The sequence below is a fragment of the Scyliorhinus canicula genome, chromosome 12, assembly GCF_902713615.1.
Source record: "Scyliorhinus canicula chromosome 12, sScyCan1.1, whole genome shotgun sequence".
NCBI classification, from domain to species: domain Eukaryota; kingdom Metazoa; phylum Chordata; class Chondrichthyes; order Carcharhiniformes; family Scyliorhinidae; genus Scyliorhinus; species Scyliorhinus canicula.
The window spans coordinates 100,676,987-100,692,634 of record NC_052157.1 but is presented as its reverse complement, the minus strand read 5'-3'; the positions used below and the strand labels follow the sequence as shown (position 1 = coordinate 100,692,634).

Sequence of the window (15,648 nt, the reverse complement as noted above, 5' to 3'; positions counted from 1 at the left end):
TAACCCCACCCAACCTTTGGACACTGAGGAGCAATTATCATGGCCAATCACCTAACCTGCACATCTCTGGACTGTAGGAGCAAACCGGAGCACCCGGAGGAAACCCACGCAGACATGGGGAGAATGTGAAAACTCCACACAGACAGACCCCGAGGTCAGAATTCATCCTGGGTCACTGACGTTGTGAGGCAGCAATGCTAACCACTGTGCCACTGTGCCGCCCTTACAATGCAAGAGTAAATCAACAGATAAATCCAGAGATACAAAAAATAATAAAAGAACAAAACTAAATGCCATGTATCTGAATGCACTTAACATTCAAAATAAAATAAATGACCTGCTAAGTTCCATCTGATAACCATTACAGAGACATGCCTGCAGGATGACATACATGGAACTTGAATATTGAAGGGTCCACAATCCTTTAAGCACGGGAAGGTAAGAAAAGGTGGAGAGGTGGCCCTGTTAATTAATGACAGTATAGCACAATAGAGAAGGCGGCTTCAGCTCAGGAATGCAGGATGGATTGGATAGGGAGAGGTTTGGGTAGAGAGGAGAAATCGTTAAGTCAAGGACCCACTTGTGGTAATCGTGAACAGACCCCCTAATTACCTACACGGTAGGACTCTGTAAAAAGGAAGAAATAATGGGAGCTTGCCAAAAAGGTATGGCAGTAATCATGGGGGATTTGAATATACATATGGACTGGAAAAATCAGATATGTGTAACAAGTGTGGTACAGCAATCATGGGTGACTTTATGATGAGTTCATAAAATGTTTTCAGGATAGTTGGAGAACAGCACGTTCTCTAGCAAACCAGACAGCAGGCTATACTCATCCTGGATAATAATGTGTAATGAGATCCGACTAATTGACCTCAGCGAAGGCGCACCGAGGTAGTAGCGCTCATAATGTGTTCGAGTTTTACATTTAGTTTTAGGGAGATGCGAGTGTGGCCAAGATTAGTATTTTAAACTTAAATAAAGGCAATTATGATGGCATAAAAGCACTGCTGGCTAATATGAGCTGGCAAATTGGGGCAGCACGGTAGCATTGTGGATAGCACAATCGCTTAACAGCTCCAGGGTCCCAGGTTCGATTCCGGCCTGGGTCACTGTCTGTGCGGAGTCTGCACATCCTCCCCGTGTGTGCGTGGGTTTCCTCCGGGTGCTCCGGTTTCCTCCCACAGTGCAAAGATGTGCAGGTTAGGTGGATTGGCCATGATAAATTGCCCTTAGTGTCGAAAATTTCCCTTAGTGTTGGGTGGGGTTACTGGGTTATGGGGACAGGGTGGAGGTGTTAACCTTGGGTAGGGTGCTCTTTCCAGGAGCCGGTGCAGACTCGATGGGCCGAATGGCCTCCTTCTGCACTGTAAATTCTGCGAAATTAGGTTAAAGGATAGGTCACTAGAGATGGATTGGCAGACAGAAAAAGGGATATTTCAGAATCCATATCATTTAGTCCATGAGTTCCAAGGGGAGCTCTCACCACCCATAGGTATCTAGTAAAAGTTTCTGTAGATATTTAAAAAAGAAAAGAGATAATGTACGGAGTGTTGGTCCTATAGAAGGTGAGCCTGGGAAATTAATAGCGGAGAGTAAGGAAATAGTAGATAACAGGTGTTTTACATCGGTCTTCATTCTGTACCAGCCTCCCCGGACAGGCGCCGGAATGTGGCGACTAGGGGCTTTTCACAGTAACTTCATTGAAGCCTACTCGTGACAATAAGCAATTTTCATTTTCATTTCATTATACAGGAAATAAGTGACATCTCTTGATTCCTTGGCAGTTCTGGGAATTATCACGTCCATGAAGATGTAACTAAAATTACTAATTGTGCTGCCATGTCCTTGTTTGCCATTACAGATTCTCCTGCTTCTTACTGTAATTTTTCTTTATTTTTATATACTTATCAAACCTTTTACAGTCCTCTTTAAAGTCACTTGTGAGGTTACTCTCATATTCCATTTCCCCCCCTTAATCAATCACTTTGTCCTATTTTGCTGAATACTGAACTGTTCCAAATCCTCAGGTTTGTTTCTCTTGCAACTTTATACGACCTTGTACACACTCCATAAATCCATCCACCACACTATTGTTGCTAATTTGGTTTGCCCAATCTATATGTAAATTAAAGTCACCCATGATTTCTGTACCACCCTTGCTACACACATCTTGAATTTCCTGTGTAACGTCATCCTCTATCTTACCTACATTTAATAATAATCTTTATTGACACAAGTAGGCTTACATTAACACTGCAATGAAGTTACTGTCAAAATTCCCTAGTCACCACACTCTGGCGTCTGTTCGGGTACACTGAGGGAGAATTCAGAATATCCAGTTCAGCTAACAAGCACTTCTTTCGGGACTTGTGGGAGGAAACCAGAGTTCCTGGAGGAAACCCATGTAGACATAGAACATAGAACGATACAGCGCAGTACAGGCCCTTCGGCCCACGATGTTGCACCGACATGGAAAAAAACTAAAGGCCATCTAACCTACACTATGCCCTTATCATCCATATGCTTATCCAATAAACTTTTAAATGCCCTCAATGTTGGCGAGTTCACTACTGTTGCAGGTAGGGCATTCCACGGCCTCACCACTCTTTGCGTAAAAAACCTACCTCTGACCTCTGTCCTACATCTATTACCCCTCAATTTAAGGCTATGTCCCCTCGTGCTAGCCACCTCCATCCGCGGGAGAAGGCTCTCGCTGTCCACCCTATCTAACCCTCTGATCATTTTGTATGCCTCTATTAAGTCACCTCTTAACCTTCTTCTCTCTAACGAAAACAACCTCAAGTCCATCAGCCTTTCCTCATAAGATTTTCCCTCCATACCAGGCAACATCCTGGTAAATCTCCTCTGCACCCGTTCCAAAGCTTCCACGTCCTTCCTATAATGAGGCGACCATACTCCAAATGCAGCCGTACTAGAGTTTTGTACAACAGCAACATGACCTCATGGCTCCGGAACTCAATCCCTCTACCAATAAAGGCCAACACACCATAGGCCTTCTTCACAACCCTATCAACCTGGGTGGCAACTTTCAGGGATCTATGTACATGGACACCGAGATCCCTCTGCTCATCCACACTACCAAGAATTTTACCATTAGCCAAATATTCCGCATTCCTGTTATTCTTTCCAAAGTGAATCACCTCACACTTCTCCACAATAAACTCCATTTGCCACCTCTCAGCACAGCTCTGCAGCTTATCTATGTCCCTCTGTAACCTGCAACATCCTTCCGCACTGTCTACAACTCCACCAACTTTAGTGTCGTCTGCAAATTTATTCACCCATCCTTCTGCGCCCTCCTCTAGGTCATTTATAAAAATGACAAACAGCAACGGCCCCAGAACAGATCCTTGTGGTACGTCACTCGTAACTGAACTCCATTCTGAACATTTCCCATCAACTACCACTCTCTGTCTTCTTTCAACTAGCCAATTTCTGATCCACATCTCTAAATCACCCTCAATCCCCAGCCTCCGTATTTTCTGCAATAGCCGACGGTGGGGAACCTTATCAAACGCTTTACTGAAATCCATATACACCAGATCAACTGCTCTACCCTCGTCTACCTGTTCAGTCACCTTCTCAAAGAACTCGATATGGTTTGTGAGGCATGACCTACCCTTCACAAAACCATGTTGACTATCCCTAATCATATTATTCCTATCTAGATGATTATAAATTGTATCTTTTATAATCCTCTCCAAGACTTTACCCACCACAGACGTTAGGCTCACCGGCCTATAGTTACCGGGGTTATCTCTGCTCCCCTTCTTGAACAAAGGGACCACATTTGCTATCCTCCAGTCCTCTGGCACTATTCCTGTAGCCAATGATGACCTAAAAATCAAAGCCAAAGGCTCAGCAATCTCTTCCCTGGCTTCCCAGAGAATCCTAGGATAAATCCCATCAGGCCCCGGGGACTTATCTATTTTCACCTTGTCCAGAATTGCCAACACTTCTTCCCTACGCACCTCAATGCCATCTATTCTAATAGCCTGGGTCTCAGCATTCTCTTCCACAATATTATCTTTTTCCTGAGTGAATACTGACGAAAAGTATTCATTTAGTATCTCGCTTATCTCCTCAGCCTCCACACACAACTTCCCACCACTGTCCTTGACTGGCCCTACTCTTATCCTAGTCATTCTTTTATTCCTGACATACCTATAGAAAGCTTTTGGGTTTTCCTTGATCCTACCTGCCAAAGACTTCTCATGTCCCCTCCTTGCTCGTCTCAGCTCTCTCTTTAGATCCTTCCTCGCTTCCTTGTAACTATCGAGCGCCCCAACTGAAACTTCACGCCTCATCTTCGCATAGGCCTCCTTCTTCCTCTTAACAAGAGATTCCACTTCTTTGGTAAACCACGGTTCCCTCGCTCGACCCCTTCCTCCCTGCCTGACTGGTACGTACTTATCAAGAACATGCAATAGCTGTTCCTTGAACAAGCTCCACATATCCAGTGTGCCCAACCCTTGCAGCCTACTTCTCCAACCTACACATCCTAAGTCATGTCTAATGGCATCATAATTGCCCTTCCCCCAGCTATAACTCTTGCCCTGCGGGGTATACTTATCCCTTTCCATCACTAACGTAAAGGTCACCGAATTGTGGTCAGTGTTTCCAAAGTGCTCACCTACCTCCAGATCTAACACCTGGCCTGGTTCATTACCCAAAACCAAATCCAATGTGGCCTCGCCTCTTGTTGGCCTGTCAACATATTGTATCAGGAAACCCTCCTGCACACATTGTACAAAGAACGACCCATCTAATGTACTCGAACTATATCTTTTCCAGTCAATATTTGGAAAGTTAAAGTCTCCCATAACAACTACCCTGTTACTTTCACTCTTTTCCAGAATCATCTTCGCCATCCTTTCCTCTACATCCCTAGACCTATTAGGTGGCCTATAGAAAACTCCCAACAGGGTGACCTCTCCTTTCCTGTTTCTAACCTCAGCCCATACTACCTCGGATGAAGAGTCCCCATCTAGCATCCTTTCCGCCACCGTAATACTGTCCTTGACTAGCAGCGCCACACCTCCCCCTCTTTTGCCCCCTTTTCTGAGCTTACTAAAACACCTAAACCCCGGAACCTGCAACAACCATTCCTGTCCCTGCTCTATCCATGTCTCTGAAACATCGAAGTCCCAGGTACCAACCCATGCTGCCAGTTCCCCTACCTTATCTCGTATACTCCTGGCATTGAAGTAGACACACTTCAAACCACCTACCTGAACACTGGCACCCTCCTGCGAAGTCAAATCTGTGCTCCTGACCTCTATACTCTCAATCTCCCGTACCCCAAAACTACAATCCAGGTTCCCATGCAGAAACTGGGAGAACGTGCAGACTCTGCACAGACAGTGACCCAAGCGGGAATTGAACCCGGAACCCCTGGTGCTGGGAAGTAGCAGTGCTAACCACTGTGCCTATAAACAACTCTCACTAATATTTTCAGCTGCTTGTTGCTTCTTAATTCCATCAAGACTGATTCTGCATCTAGATTTCCTCTCTTGTTACTATATTGATTTAATCCTCAAATAATAACTGCACCACATCTCCTTTCCATTTTTGCCTGTCCTTCTTAAATACTGAATGCCCTCAATTCAATTATCAGCCTTGGTCACTCTGCAGCTATGTCTCTGTAATCACAATCATATCATACCCGTGTATGCCAATTTGGGCTGGTAATTCATTTACCTTGATGTGAATGCTGCGTGCATTCAGATACAGGGTCTTCCGACTTGCTTTATGAGCATTTTTACACATCATTTTTCTACTCATTTTGGTGCAAGGAACCTACCTGTTTATTCCCGTATTTCCCCTTTCTTTTATTTTTGCTGTTACATTTTTGATCCATGAATGTTTAATGGACCTGTAACTTTAACCTTTAATTCAAACAGGGAGTTCCAGAAGGCTGTGTTGTTTTAGACTGAGATCGGTGATGACTCGGACTGATTGATTTGGCTGATGGTTAATGAATTGACCTAAAGGGCAGTGCTCCTCCCAGTGACAGGTGGTGATTGGATCTGATCCCACTGATGCATTTTTCAGAGTCACAGGGCTTGCATTTCAATTCTGAAGTTTGGGTGGAGGATTCCGACTAATTCACTCCCAAAACAATCCAGTTAAACTGTCTTCACCAGGCCACTGTGGGGGCCGAATCTCTCTCCAGAAAGTCTGGAGGTAATCTCTCAAGACTGCCAAGGCTTGAAATCAAACCTCAAGCTGAAGGCAAGGTTTGCTGTGAGATAGTGTCTCAGGAAAGAAATAGGCCTGAATGTGAACCTTTGCATTGAAAGCCCAGTTTGATCAGAACTAAAGTGACTCTTCAGACGGCATGCTACCTGTAAGTAGCATACTGAATGAATGATTCTGCGAAGAAGACCATCAGCAGCTGAAAACCAGTGTGTTGTGAAGAAAGTAGGCTACAGAACCACCATTGGAAGCAAAGACTCTTACCTTTTGACCTTCATCCTTATTATTTTTACCCTCCTCCCCTCCCCTTTGTTTGTCTGTCTTGTGTGTGTGTGGGTACAGGCTGGGACAGTTAAAGGGGGTAGTTGGGTTGCGATTGCTATTCTGTTGCATTTATTGTATATTTCACCATTAATTTTGTTAGAAATAAATAGTGCTCATGTTTCAACTTACAAACCTGGTGAGTGTAATTATTGGGCAGCCAAGGGTCGAAGATTTCGGGAATTTTTATAAGAATTATTGCTTAATTGACTTGTGTTCTAACTCCGGGGCACGTGGGCTGGAATTGGCCGTGCAGTTGCCCAGGGTAACGAAATACTGGGTTTCCTCTGCCTTCCACTTTTGCTTTCTACTCTTCTGTCTTTCATTTCTAGCTTTGTTTCCCTCTAGTGTTTCCCTGCTCAGGTTCCCACCCCCCGCCACTCTAATTCAAACCCTCCCCAACAGCACTAGTAAATACCCCTGCGAGGATATTGGTCCCAGTCCTGCTGAGGTGCAACCCTTCCAAAAGAATGGAGATTATGCTTCAGTTGGACAGGGGATTGGTGAGACCACAGCTGGAGTATTGTGTAGGGTATTGGTCTCCTTTAAAGGAAGATGTAAATGTGTTAGGAGCAGTTCAGAGAAGATTTACTAGATAGGGGCAGCACGGTAGCATTGTGGATAGCACAATGGCTTCACAGCTCCATGGTCCCAGGTTCGATTCCGGCTTGGGTCACTGTCTGTGCAGAGTCTGCACATCCTCCCCGTGTGTACGTGGGTTTCCTCCGGGTGCTCCGGTTTCCTCCCACAGTCCAAAGATGTGCAGGTTAGGTGGATTGGCCATGATAAATTGCCCTTAGTGTCCAAAATTGCCCTTAGTGTTGGGTGAGGTTACTGGGTTATTGGGATAGGGTGGAGGTGTTGAACTTGGGTAGGGTGCTCTTTCCAAGAGTCGGTGCAGACTCGATGGGCCAAATGGCCTCCTTCTGCACTGTAAATTCTATGATCTATGATCTAGATCAGGGGTGGGCAAACTTTTCCGTGCAAGGGCCACATTCAGAAATTCACAATTCACAAAGGGCCGCATAGTATATTAAGTAAAATAATTACTTCACCCGGTTATGATTCTGGGTGCCTCATATAGTACAGTACAGCACAGAACAGGCCCTTCGGCCCTCAACGTTGTGCCGAACAATGATCACCCTACTCAAGTCAACGTATCCACCCTATACCAGTAAGTATCCCAACAGCCCCCCCCCATTAACCTTAAAAAAAATTAAAAAAAAAAAAAAAAAATTTTAAAAAAAAATTTTTTTTTTTTTTTAATGACTTGGTGGGCCGCAGAAATACCTTTGGCGGGCCGCATGCGGCCCGTGGGCCGTAGTTTGCCCACTCCTGATCTAGATTAATGTCTAGAACGGGCAGGTTGTCTTATGAGGAAAGGTTGGACTGGCTAAGCTTGTATCTGTTGGAGCCATTTGGAGTTTAGAAGAATAAGAGGCGACTAGATTGAAATACAAGATCCTGAGAGGTCATGACAGGGCGGAAGTGGAGAGGATGCTTCTTCTTGTGGGAAAATCTAGAACTAGGAGTGACTGTTGAAAATCGCTCATTTAAGACAGAGATGAGGATAAATATTTTGTCTCAGAGAGTCATTAGCCTTTTGAACTCTCTTTCTCAAAATATACTGGAAGCAGAACCTTTCAATATTTTAAAGCAGAACAAGACGTTTCTTGATGTGCCAGGGAGTGAAAGGTTATTGAGGGTAGGCAGTAATATGGAGTTGTGGGTACAATCAGATCAGCCATGATCTTACTGAATAGCGTGCTAGGCTCGAAAGGCCTACTCCTGCTCCAAATTTGTATATTTATGTGCTCATCCCAGATTTGAGCAGGTTTGATTACACATCGTGCTGGGACCACAACTTTTCACAATATACATTAATGATCTGGAAGAAGGTACCGAAGGCATTGTTGCTAAGTTTGTAGATGATGCAAAGATCTGTAGAGAGACAGGTAATATTGAGGAAGCAGGGGGTCTGCAGAAGGATTTGGACAAGCTAGGAGAGTGGGCAAAGAAGTGGCAGATGAAATACAATGTGGAAAAGTGTGAGATTATGCACTTCGGAAGGAGGAATTTAGGAATAGACTATTTTCTAAAGTGAAATGCTTAGGAAATCATAAGCACAAAGGGACTTGGGAGTCCTGGTTCACAATTCTCTTAAGGTTAACGTGCAGGTTCAGTCAGCAGTAAGGAAGGCAACTGCAATGTTAGTATTCATGTCAAGAGGGCTAGAATACAAGACCAGGGATGTACTTCTGAAGCTGTATAAGGCTCTGGTCAGACCCCATTTGGAATATTGTGAGCAGTTTTGGGCCCCGTATCTAAGGAAAGACACGCTGGCCTTGGAAAGGGACCAGAGGAGGTGCACAAGAATGATCCCTAGAATGAAGAGCTTGTCGTATGAGGAATGGTTGAGGACTCTGGGTCCGTAGTTGTTCGAGTTTAGAAGGATGAGGGGGGATCTTATTGAAACTTACGAGGCCTGGATAGAGTGGACGTGGAGAAGATGTTTCCACTTGTTGGAAAAACCAGAACCAGAGGACACTATCTCAGATAAAGGGACGATCCTTTAAAACAGAGATGAGGAGGAATTTCTTCAGCCGGAGGGTGGTGAATCTGTGGAACTTTTTGCCGCAGAAGGCTGTGGGTGCCAAATCACAGTGTCTTTAAGACAGAGATTGATAGGTTCTTGACTAATAGAACAATAGAACATTAATAAGGGGATCAGAGGTTATGGGGAGAAGGCAGGAGAATGGGGATAGAAAAATATCAGCCATGATTGAATGGTGGAGCAGACTCGATGGGCAGAGTGGCTGAATTCTGCTTCTATGTCTTATGGTCATAGGTGAAGTTATCAATTCCCTCACTCACTCTTCATCCTGATATCATATGAATACCATGCACAGAGCTCCTCTTACCTATCATTGAGTATTGAATCTCGGGCCTCAGGGGGTGCGATTGCCAGCTGAAAGGGAGTGTTGAAGTAATGCTGTTGCTCATCTGACCGGTGTATGATCTTCCCATCACGCACTATGAGAAAGCCAGAGTCTCCCAAGTTAGCCGTATACAAACAGCCTTTCTGTCTGTCCAGAATTACAAGACAAGCAGTACTGCTTCCTGTGGACAAATTAACAGGGAAATTGTGAGTTTGACAAAAACACGCAATCCGATTTCAGCCATGTGGCATTTCAAATTTAATCCAATTATTAAAGGATAAGAGAACCATATTCAATCAAAAAACAGTATCCTGAAAATCAAATACAAATAGGAAACAATGGAAACAAAACAATATGCATTGATAAGTAAGCTTCAGACCATAAACTACGGACACAAATCAGTGGACTGCTTTCAAAACTTGAACTGAAATTCTCTATAGTTGAAAGCTATGTAGACCATCTCATCCCTTGTTAATCAGAAATCAACCAAAGTGAAAATTCAAGATTTCACACATTTTAGTACATTGATGACTGAGATTTGTTTAGCTTTCCATTGCAGTAACTAACCATTAAACTACACAGTCTGTTAGACAGGTCAATCATCAGATTGTTAATGGAGCCACCCAGCCCCCAATTAGTGAGCCACTTATAGCCTTATGGATGGTGAGATGGAGTTCACACTTTTTGATGACATGGTAATTATCTAATATTCTCCAGCCCCATAATCAGCGGGCAGCACGGTAGCATAGTGGTTAGCACAGGTGCTTCACAGCTCCAGGGCCCCAGGTTCGATTCCCGGCTGGGTCACTGTCTGTGCGGAGTCTGCATGTTCTCCCTGTGTCTGCATGGGTTTCCTCCGGGTGCTCCCGTTTCCTCCCACAGTCCAAAGATGTGCAGGTTAGGTGGATTAGTCACGCTAAATCGCCCTTAGTATTCAAAAAGGTGGGGTTACGGGGATAGGGTGGAGGCATGGGCTGAAGTAGGGTGTCCTTTAGGTGTATTGCCCATGCTAAATTGCTCTTAAGAGTCCAACAAAAATGTTACGTGGGGTTACTGGGTTACGGGGATAAGATAGATAGGTGGGCTTCAGTAGGGTGCTCTTTGAAAGGGTCGGTGCAGACTCGATGGGCTGAATGTCCTCCTTCTGCACTGTAAATTCTATGATTCTATAAACCCTCCTCTAATTCTGGCCTCTTGTGCATGCTCAATTATAACTGCGCTGCACCAACAGCCGAACCCTCAGTTGCCAAGAGCCAAATTCTGGAATACCCTCGCTACACCTTTCTGCCTCACTTTCATGCTTCAAGACGCCCCATTAAACCTACCTCTTTGACCAAGCTTTTGGTCAAACTGACATAAGGCAGCACGGTAGCATGGTGGTTAGCATAAATGCTTCACAGCTCCAGGGTCCCAGGTTCGATTCCCGGCTGGGTCACTGTCTGTGCGGAGTCTGCACGTCCTCCCAGTGTGTGCGTGGGTTTCCTCCGGGTGCTCCGGTTTCCTCCCACAGTCCAAAGATGTGCGGGTTAGGTGGATTGGCCATGCTAAATTGCCCGTAGTGTCCTTAAAAGTAAGGTTGTTGGGTCACGGGTATAGGGTGGATGCGTGGGGTTGAGTGGGGTGATTGTTGCTCGGCACAACATCGAGGGCCAAAGGGCCTGTTCTGTGCTGTACTGTTCTATGTTCTATGATGCGATTGCACTGGATGGGGCAGAGGAGATTCACCAGGATGTTGCCTGAGCTGGAGTGTTTCAGCTATGAAGAGAGGCTGGTTAGGTTCGGCTTGTTCTCCTTAAAGAAGAGAACGCTGAGGGCTGGATCTGATTGAGGGAAGGACATAGATAGGACAATAGGAAGAAATGTTTCCCCTTAGTTGAGGGGTCAAGAACCGGCGGGCATAGGTTTAAGGTAATGGACATGAGATTTAGAGGGGATTTGAGGAAAAACATTTTGACCAAGAAGGTGGTGGGAATCTGGAACGCTACCTGAAGGGGTGGTTGAGATAGGGAGCCTCGCAACATTTAAGGAGCATCTAGATGAGCACTTTAAACGCCATAGCATACAAGGCTATGGACCAAGTGCTGAAAAATGGGATCAGAATAGATAGATAGAATAAGACCACAAGACATAGGAGCAGAATTAGGCCACTCAGCCATCGAGTCTGCTCCGCCATTCAATCATGGCTGATATTTTCTCATCCCCATTCTCCTGCCTTCTCCCCATAACCCCGATCCCCTTATTAATCAAGAACCTATCTATCTCTGTCTTAAAGACACTCAGTGCATTGGCCTCGATAGCCTTCTGCGGCAAAGAGTTCCACAGATTCACCAACCTCTGGCTGAAGATGTTCCTCCAGATCTCTATTTTAAAGGATCGTCCCTTTAATCTGAGCTGGTGTCCTCTGGTTCTGAGGACATGATGGGCCACAAGTCCTCTTTCTGTGCTGTAATACTCTATGACCCCATATAATATCTCATGTGGCTTGGTGTCAGACTTCAAAATGCTTCTGTGAAACACTATGGAATGTTTAATTACGCTAAAGGCCCTATATTATCTATATACCCTATATTAAGTTCCTGGTGTTAGTTACACCCAGTGAGCAACACTGAAAACAACACCAGAGAATAAAGATAAAGGTGATTCCTAAAGGAGTAAGACTGTGGACAAAGATAAATATAAAAACAAGTTGGAGGAGAAGAAACTGGTCAAGGAAGCCAACATGAAATGAAATAAAAATCGCTTATTGTCACAAGTAGGCTTCAAATGAAGTTACTGTGAAAAGCCCCTAGTCACCATATTCCAGCACCAGTTGGGGAGGCTGGTAGGGGAATTGAACCGCGCTGCTGGCCTGCTTTCAAAGCCAGCGATTTAGCCTTGTGCTACATGAAAATGCTATGAATTATTCATCCCATGGCTGACTGTTTTGCTGGCAACTTGGCTGAATTTCAAATGTAATTGACTAAACGTGAACGACTGAGGTCCATCAATATCAACGTATACACACATTTTTTAATAGTTTTATCAGATTTTAGCCTTTTTCGCCCAATTCTTTCAGATCTATGTTTGTATATCTCTCTGTCTTTCATCTCTCTCAGTGACCGTGCCTTTCATAAACTCATTTACTGTGTTTCTTTATCTGATCCATGAAATGCAAAATGGACTCAAAGGTGACTTGATAGGTTTTGATCTGGATGATTCAACTGCTTCGCTTCCCCAATCAGTGAATTTGACAAATTTACACAATTTGGATTCATAACCATGATGTGTGAACTGTAGGACCTACAACATTAATCACTGCACTCTTGTATCTCCCCAGCTTGACGGCTGTCCCTAAAAGTATCATTTATTTTCATTCTTTTCAATAAATTCTTAATCAATGTTTTCCCTCGAACACTCTGAACCTTGAGCTTCTGCAGCATTCCTTTCAATGCACCTTATTGGATTGCTCCCAAGAAATTCATGTACAAAGCAACCTGGGAGCATCCGTATTACCGCAGGAAGTGACGGACAGTATAAAACTAAAAGCTTACACAAATCCAACATTAGAGATTCCACATGGAAAGAGGCAAATACAGGATGTAAAGAAAATCAATGAAAGTGGCTAGAGCTGCAAACACAGAATACAAGAAAAATATATTACAAACAGTTCTGGTCACACTACAGGAAGGACGTGTTCACACTCGAGAGGACATCAGAGATTAACAAGGGAGTTACCAGAAATTGAGAATTTTAGCTATGAGGCAGACTGCATAGGCTAGGGTTGTTTCCTGGAATACAGGAAACGGAGGGGAGTTGTATCTAATTATGAAGAGCCTAGGTAGAGTAGGAAGGATTAAGTTCTCTTAGCAGAGAGATTAATGACAATTACTTTTTAAGTAATTGCCAGAAGGACTAGAGGGGAATGGAGGAGTGATTTTTGCATCCGGAAAGTGGTGGGATCTGAGCTCATTGCCTAAAAGGGTGGTAGAGACAGAAACCCACATTGTTTTTAAAAGTACTTGAGTATATGTCATAATCTACAGCATTGTAGACCAAGAGCTAAAAGGTGGTAATAGGCTGGATAGCTCTTTTTCTGTCAGGCTGAATAGCCTCCCAGTAATAATCTTTATTGCCACAAGTAGGCTTACATTAACACTGCAATGAAGCCTCTAGTTGCCCAATTCTGGCGCCTGTTTGGGTACACCGAGGGAGAATTCAGAATGTCCAAATTACCCAACAGCACATCTTTCGGAACTTGTGAGAGGAAACCGGAGCATCCGGAGGAATCCCACGCAGACAAGACTCCGCACAAACAGTGACTCAAGCCGGGAACTGAACCTGGGACCCTGGAGCTGTGAAGCAACAGTGCTACCGACTGTGCTGCCCATATTGGGTTGTACATTTTCGACACTTCTATGCTTAAAACAACTTGAGAGATATCGGGGCAGCACTTAAGTTTCTACAGCCAAATTAAAGAGAAAAAAATTAGCTAAGAGCATTGTGTACCCATTAAAGAGATATGCTGATTTGATTATAATTAAAAATCAGGCAATGCCAGACTTGCAAAATGCTCATACTCTATCAAATTCTCAGAACAGAAGACAAGGATAAATGATCAAACATACAAAGAAAAATAAACCAAGGTAGGAACTTACCAGCTTTAAAAAGTAAAGTAATGATGAAAATAATGAGCCTAAATAAATGAACAAACCTCCAGAGCCTGTTAATTCCACCGCAGGGCATTGAAAGAAGTGAGGAAATTGTTGATGCTTTAGAAATGATCTTCAAATCACATTTCAAGATTTGCCCTTTGGATTGGGAAATTGCTAATGCCACTTCATTACCTAAAAAGGGTAGCATAGAAACTAGGAAATGAATGATATTTGTAGGGAAGTTACAGAACTAGTTATTGGGAACAGTGTAGCGAAGCATTTGGACAAAGATACAAGTCCAGTATGGATTTGTAAAGAGCAAATCATGTCAAAAAAATGTAGTTACCTCCTTCTGAAAAATTTACGAATGTAATTTCACCAGGGCAGCTAAATTCAATTTTAAAAATTGGAAGTGAAAGCTACCCCAGTAATGATAACTTTGAAAATATTGATTTGTTTTATTCTTATGTGGGATATCTGCGTCATTGGCTAGGCCAGCATTTCCTAATTTCCCTTGAGAAGGTGGTAGTGAGCTGTCGTCTTGAACTGCTGCAGTCCATGTGATATAGGTATACTCCCAGTGCATTTCAAGCTGTGCAATATAGATCCAAGTCAGGATGGTGTGGGGATTGAAGAGGAGCTTGCAGGTGGTAGAGTTCCCATACATCTGCAGCCCATGTCTTTCGAAGTGGTAATGGTCATAGATTTGGTTGATGTTGTTCGAGAGTCACAGGGTGCGCTCGGCCCAAACAAAAAAAAAAAGAGTCCGTTCTGGGTGGCAATTGAGGGGTTGTTCCCGGCAGTAGAAGCGGCAGGAACGACCCCGCTATCTAATGGCACTCTGTTTTTTTCCAGTGGCCCAGTGGACCGCGAGGCCGCACTCAGTCGCATTTCCTGCACTGAGGATAATAGGACCCACAGAACCCCCCCCCAAACTCACCTATAAGGGGTCCGCGGGACCCTCGCAGCCCACCTCACACATGCAGGGCATCCGCCAGGTCCGATGCCCAGCGCAGGCAAAATGCCAGCCTTGCACCATGGCACTGCCAGCCTGGCACACTGGTAGTGCTCTTCAAAGGCTAGCAGTGCCACCCAGGTACCCTGGCAACATCAGGCTGGCACCAGGGTGGCAGTGCCAAGTTTGCCAGGTGGAAGTGCCAAGATGCCCAGGTACCATCCTGTCCTCCGATCCCTTGGGAGACTCCCCAAGTGTCATCCCACAAGGTTCCCATTTGTTGGGACCAGTATTGAAAGGCCCTCGCCCAAAGTCTCTGAGGCAAAGGGGTTAGATCTTTACGCCTCAGGTAGATCAGGCGATGCACATTAGAGTGAGACTAGCTGTTCACTCTAATATGCAGATTTGCCAAATACTGATCCCAAATACAGATCGCCAGATCCCTTAGATGAGCTTGGTGAATCCCGAAGGAGGCCTATCCTGGTCATGTCTTGTCCCGGTTCGGGCGGGATGTGGGCAGCAGGAAGATTGCAACCATAAGGTTTTACAGAATGGAAATGGGCCCTTCAGCCCATCA

General features: G+C 44.5%; 1 protein-coding gene across 1 annotated transcript in view; it reads right to left on the bottom strand.

Moving 5' to 3' along the window:
* Nucleotides 1-15,648, bottom strand: part of LOC119974570 (protein phosphatase PTC7 homolog) — a 187,520-nt gene that overhangs the window by 47,244 nt on the left and 124,628 nt on the right. The window contains exon 3 of the mRNA XM_038813585.1: nt 9,468-9,666. Coding sequence (XP_038669513.1) covers nt 9,468-9,666 — 199 coding nt within the window. The remainder of the gene's footprint in view (nt 1-9,467; nt 9,667-15,648) is intronic.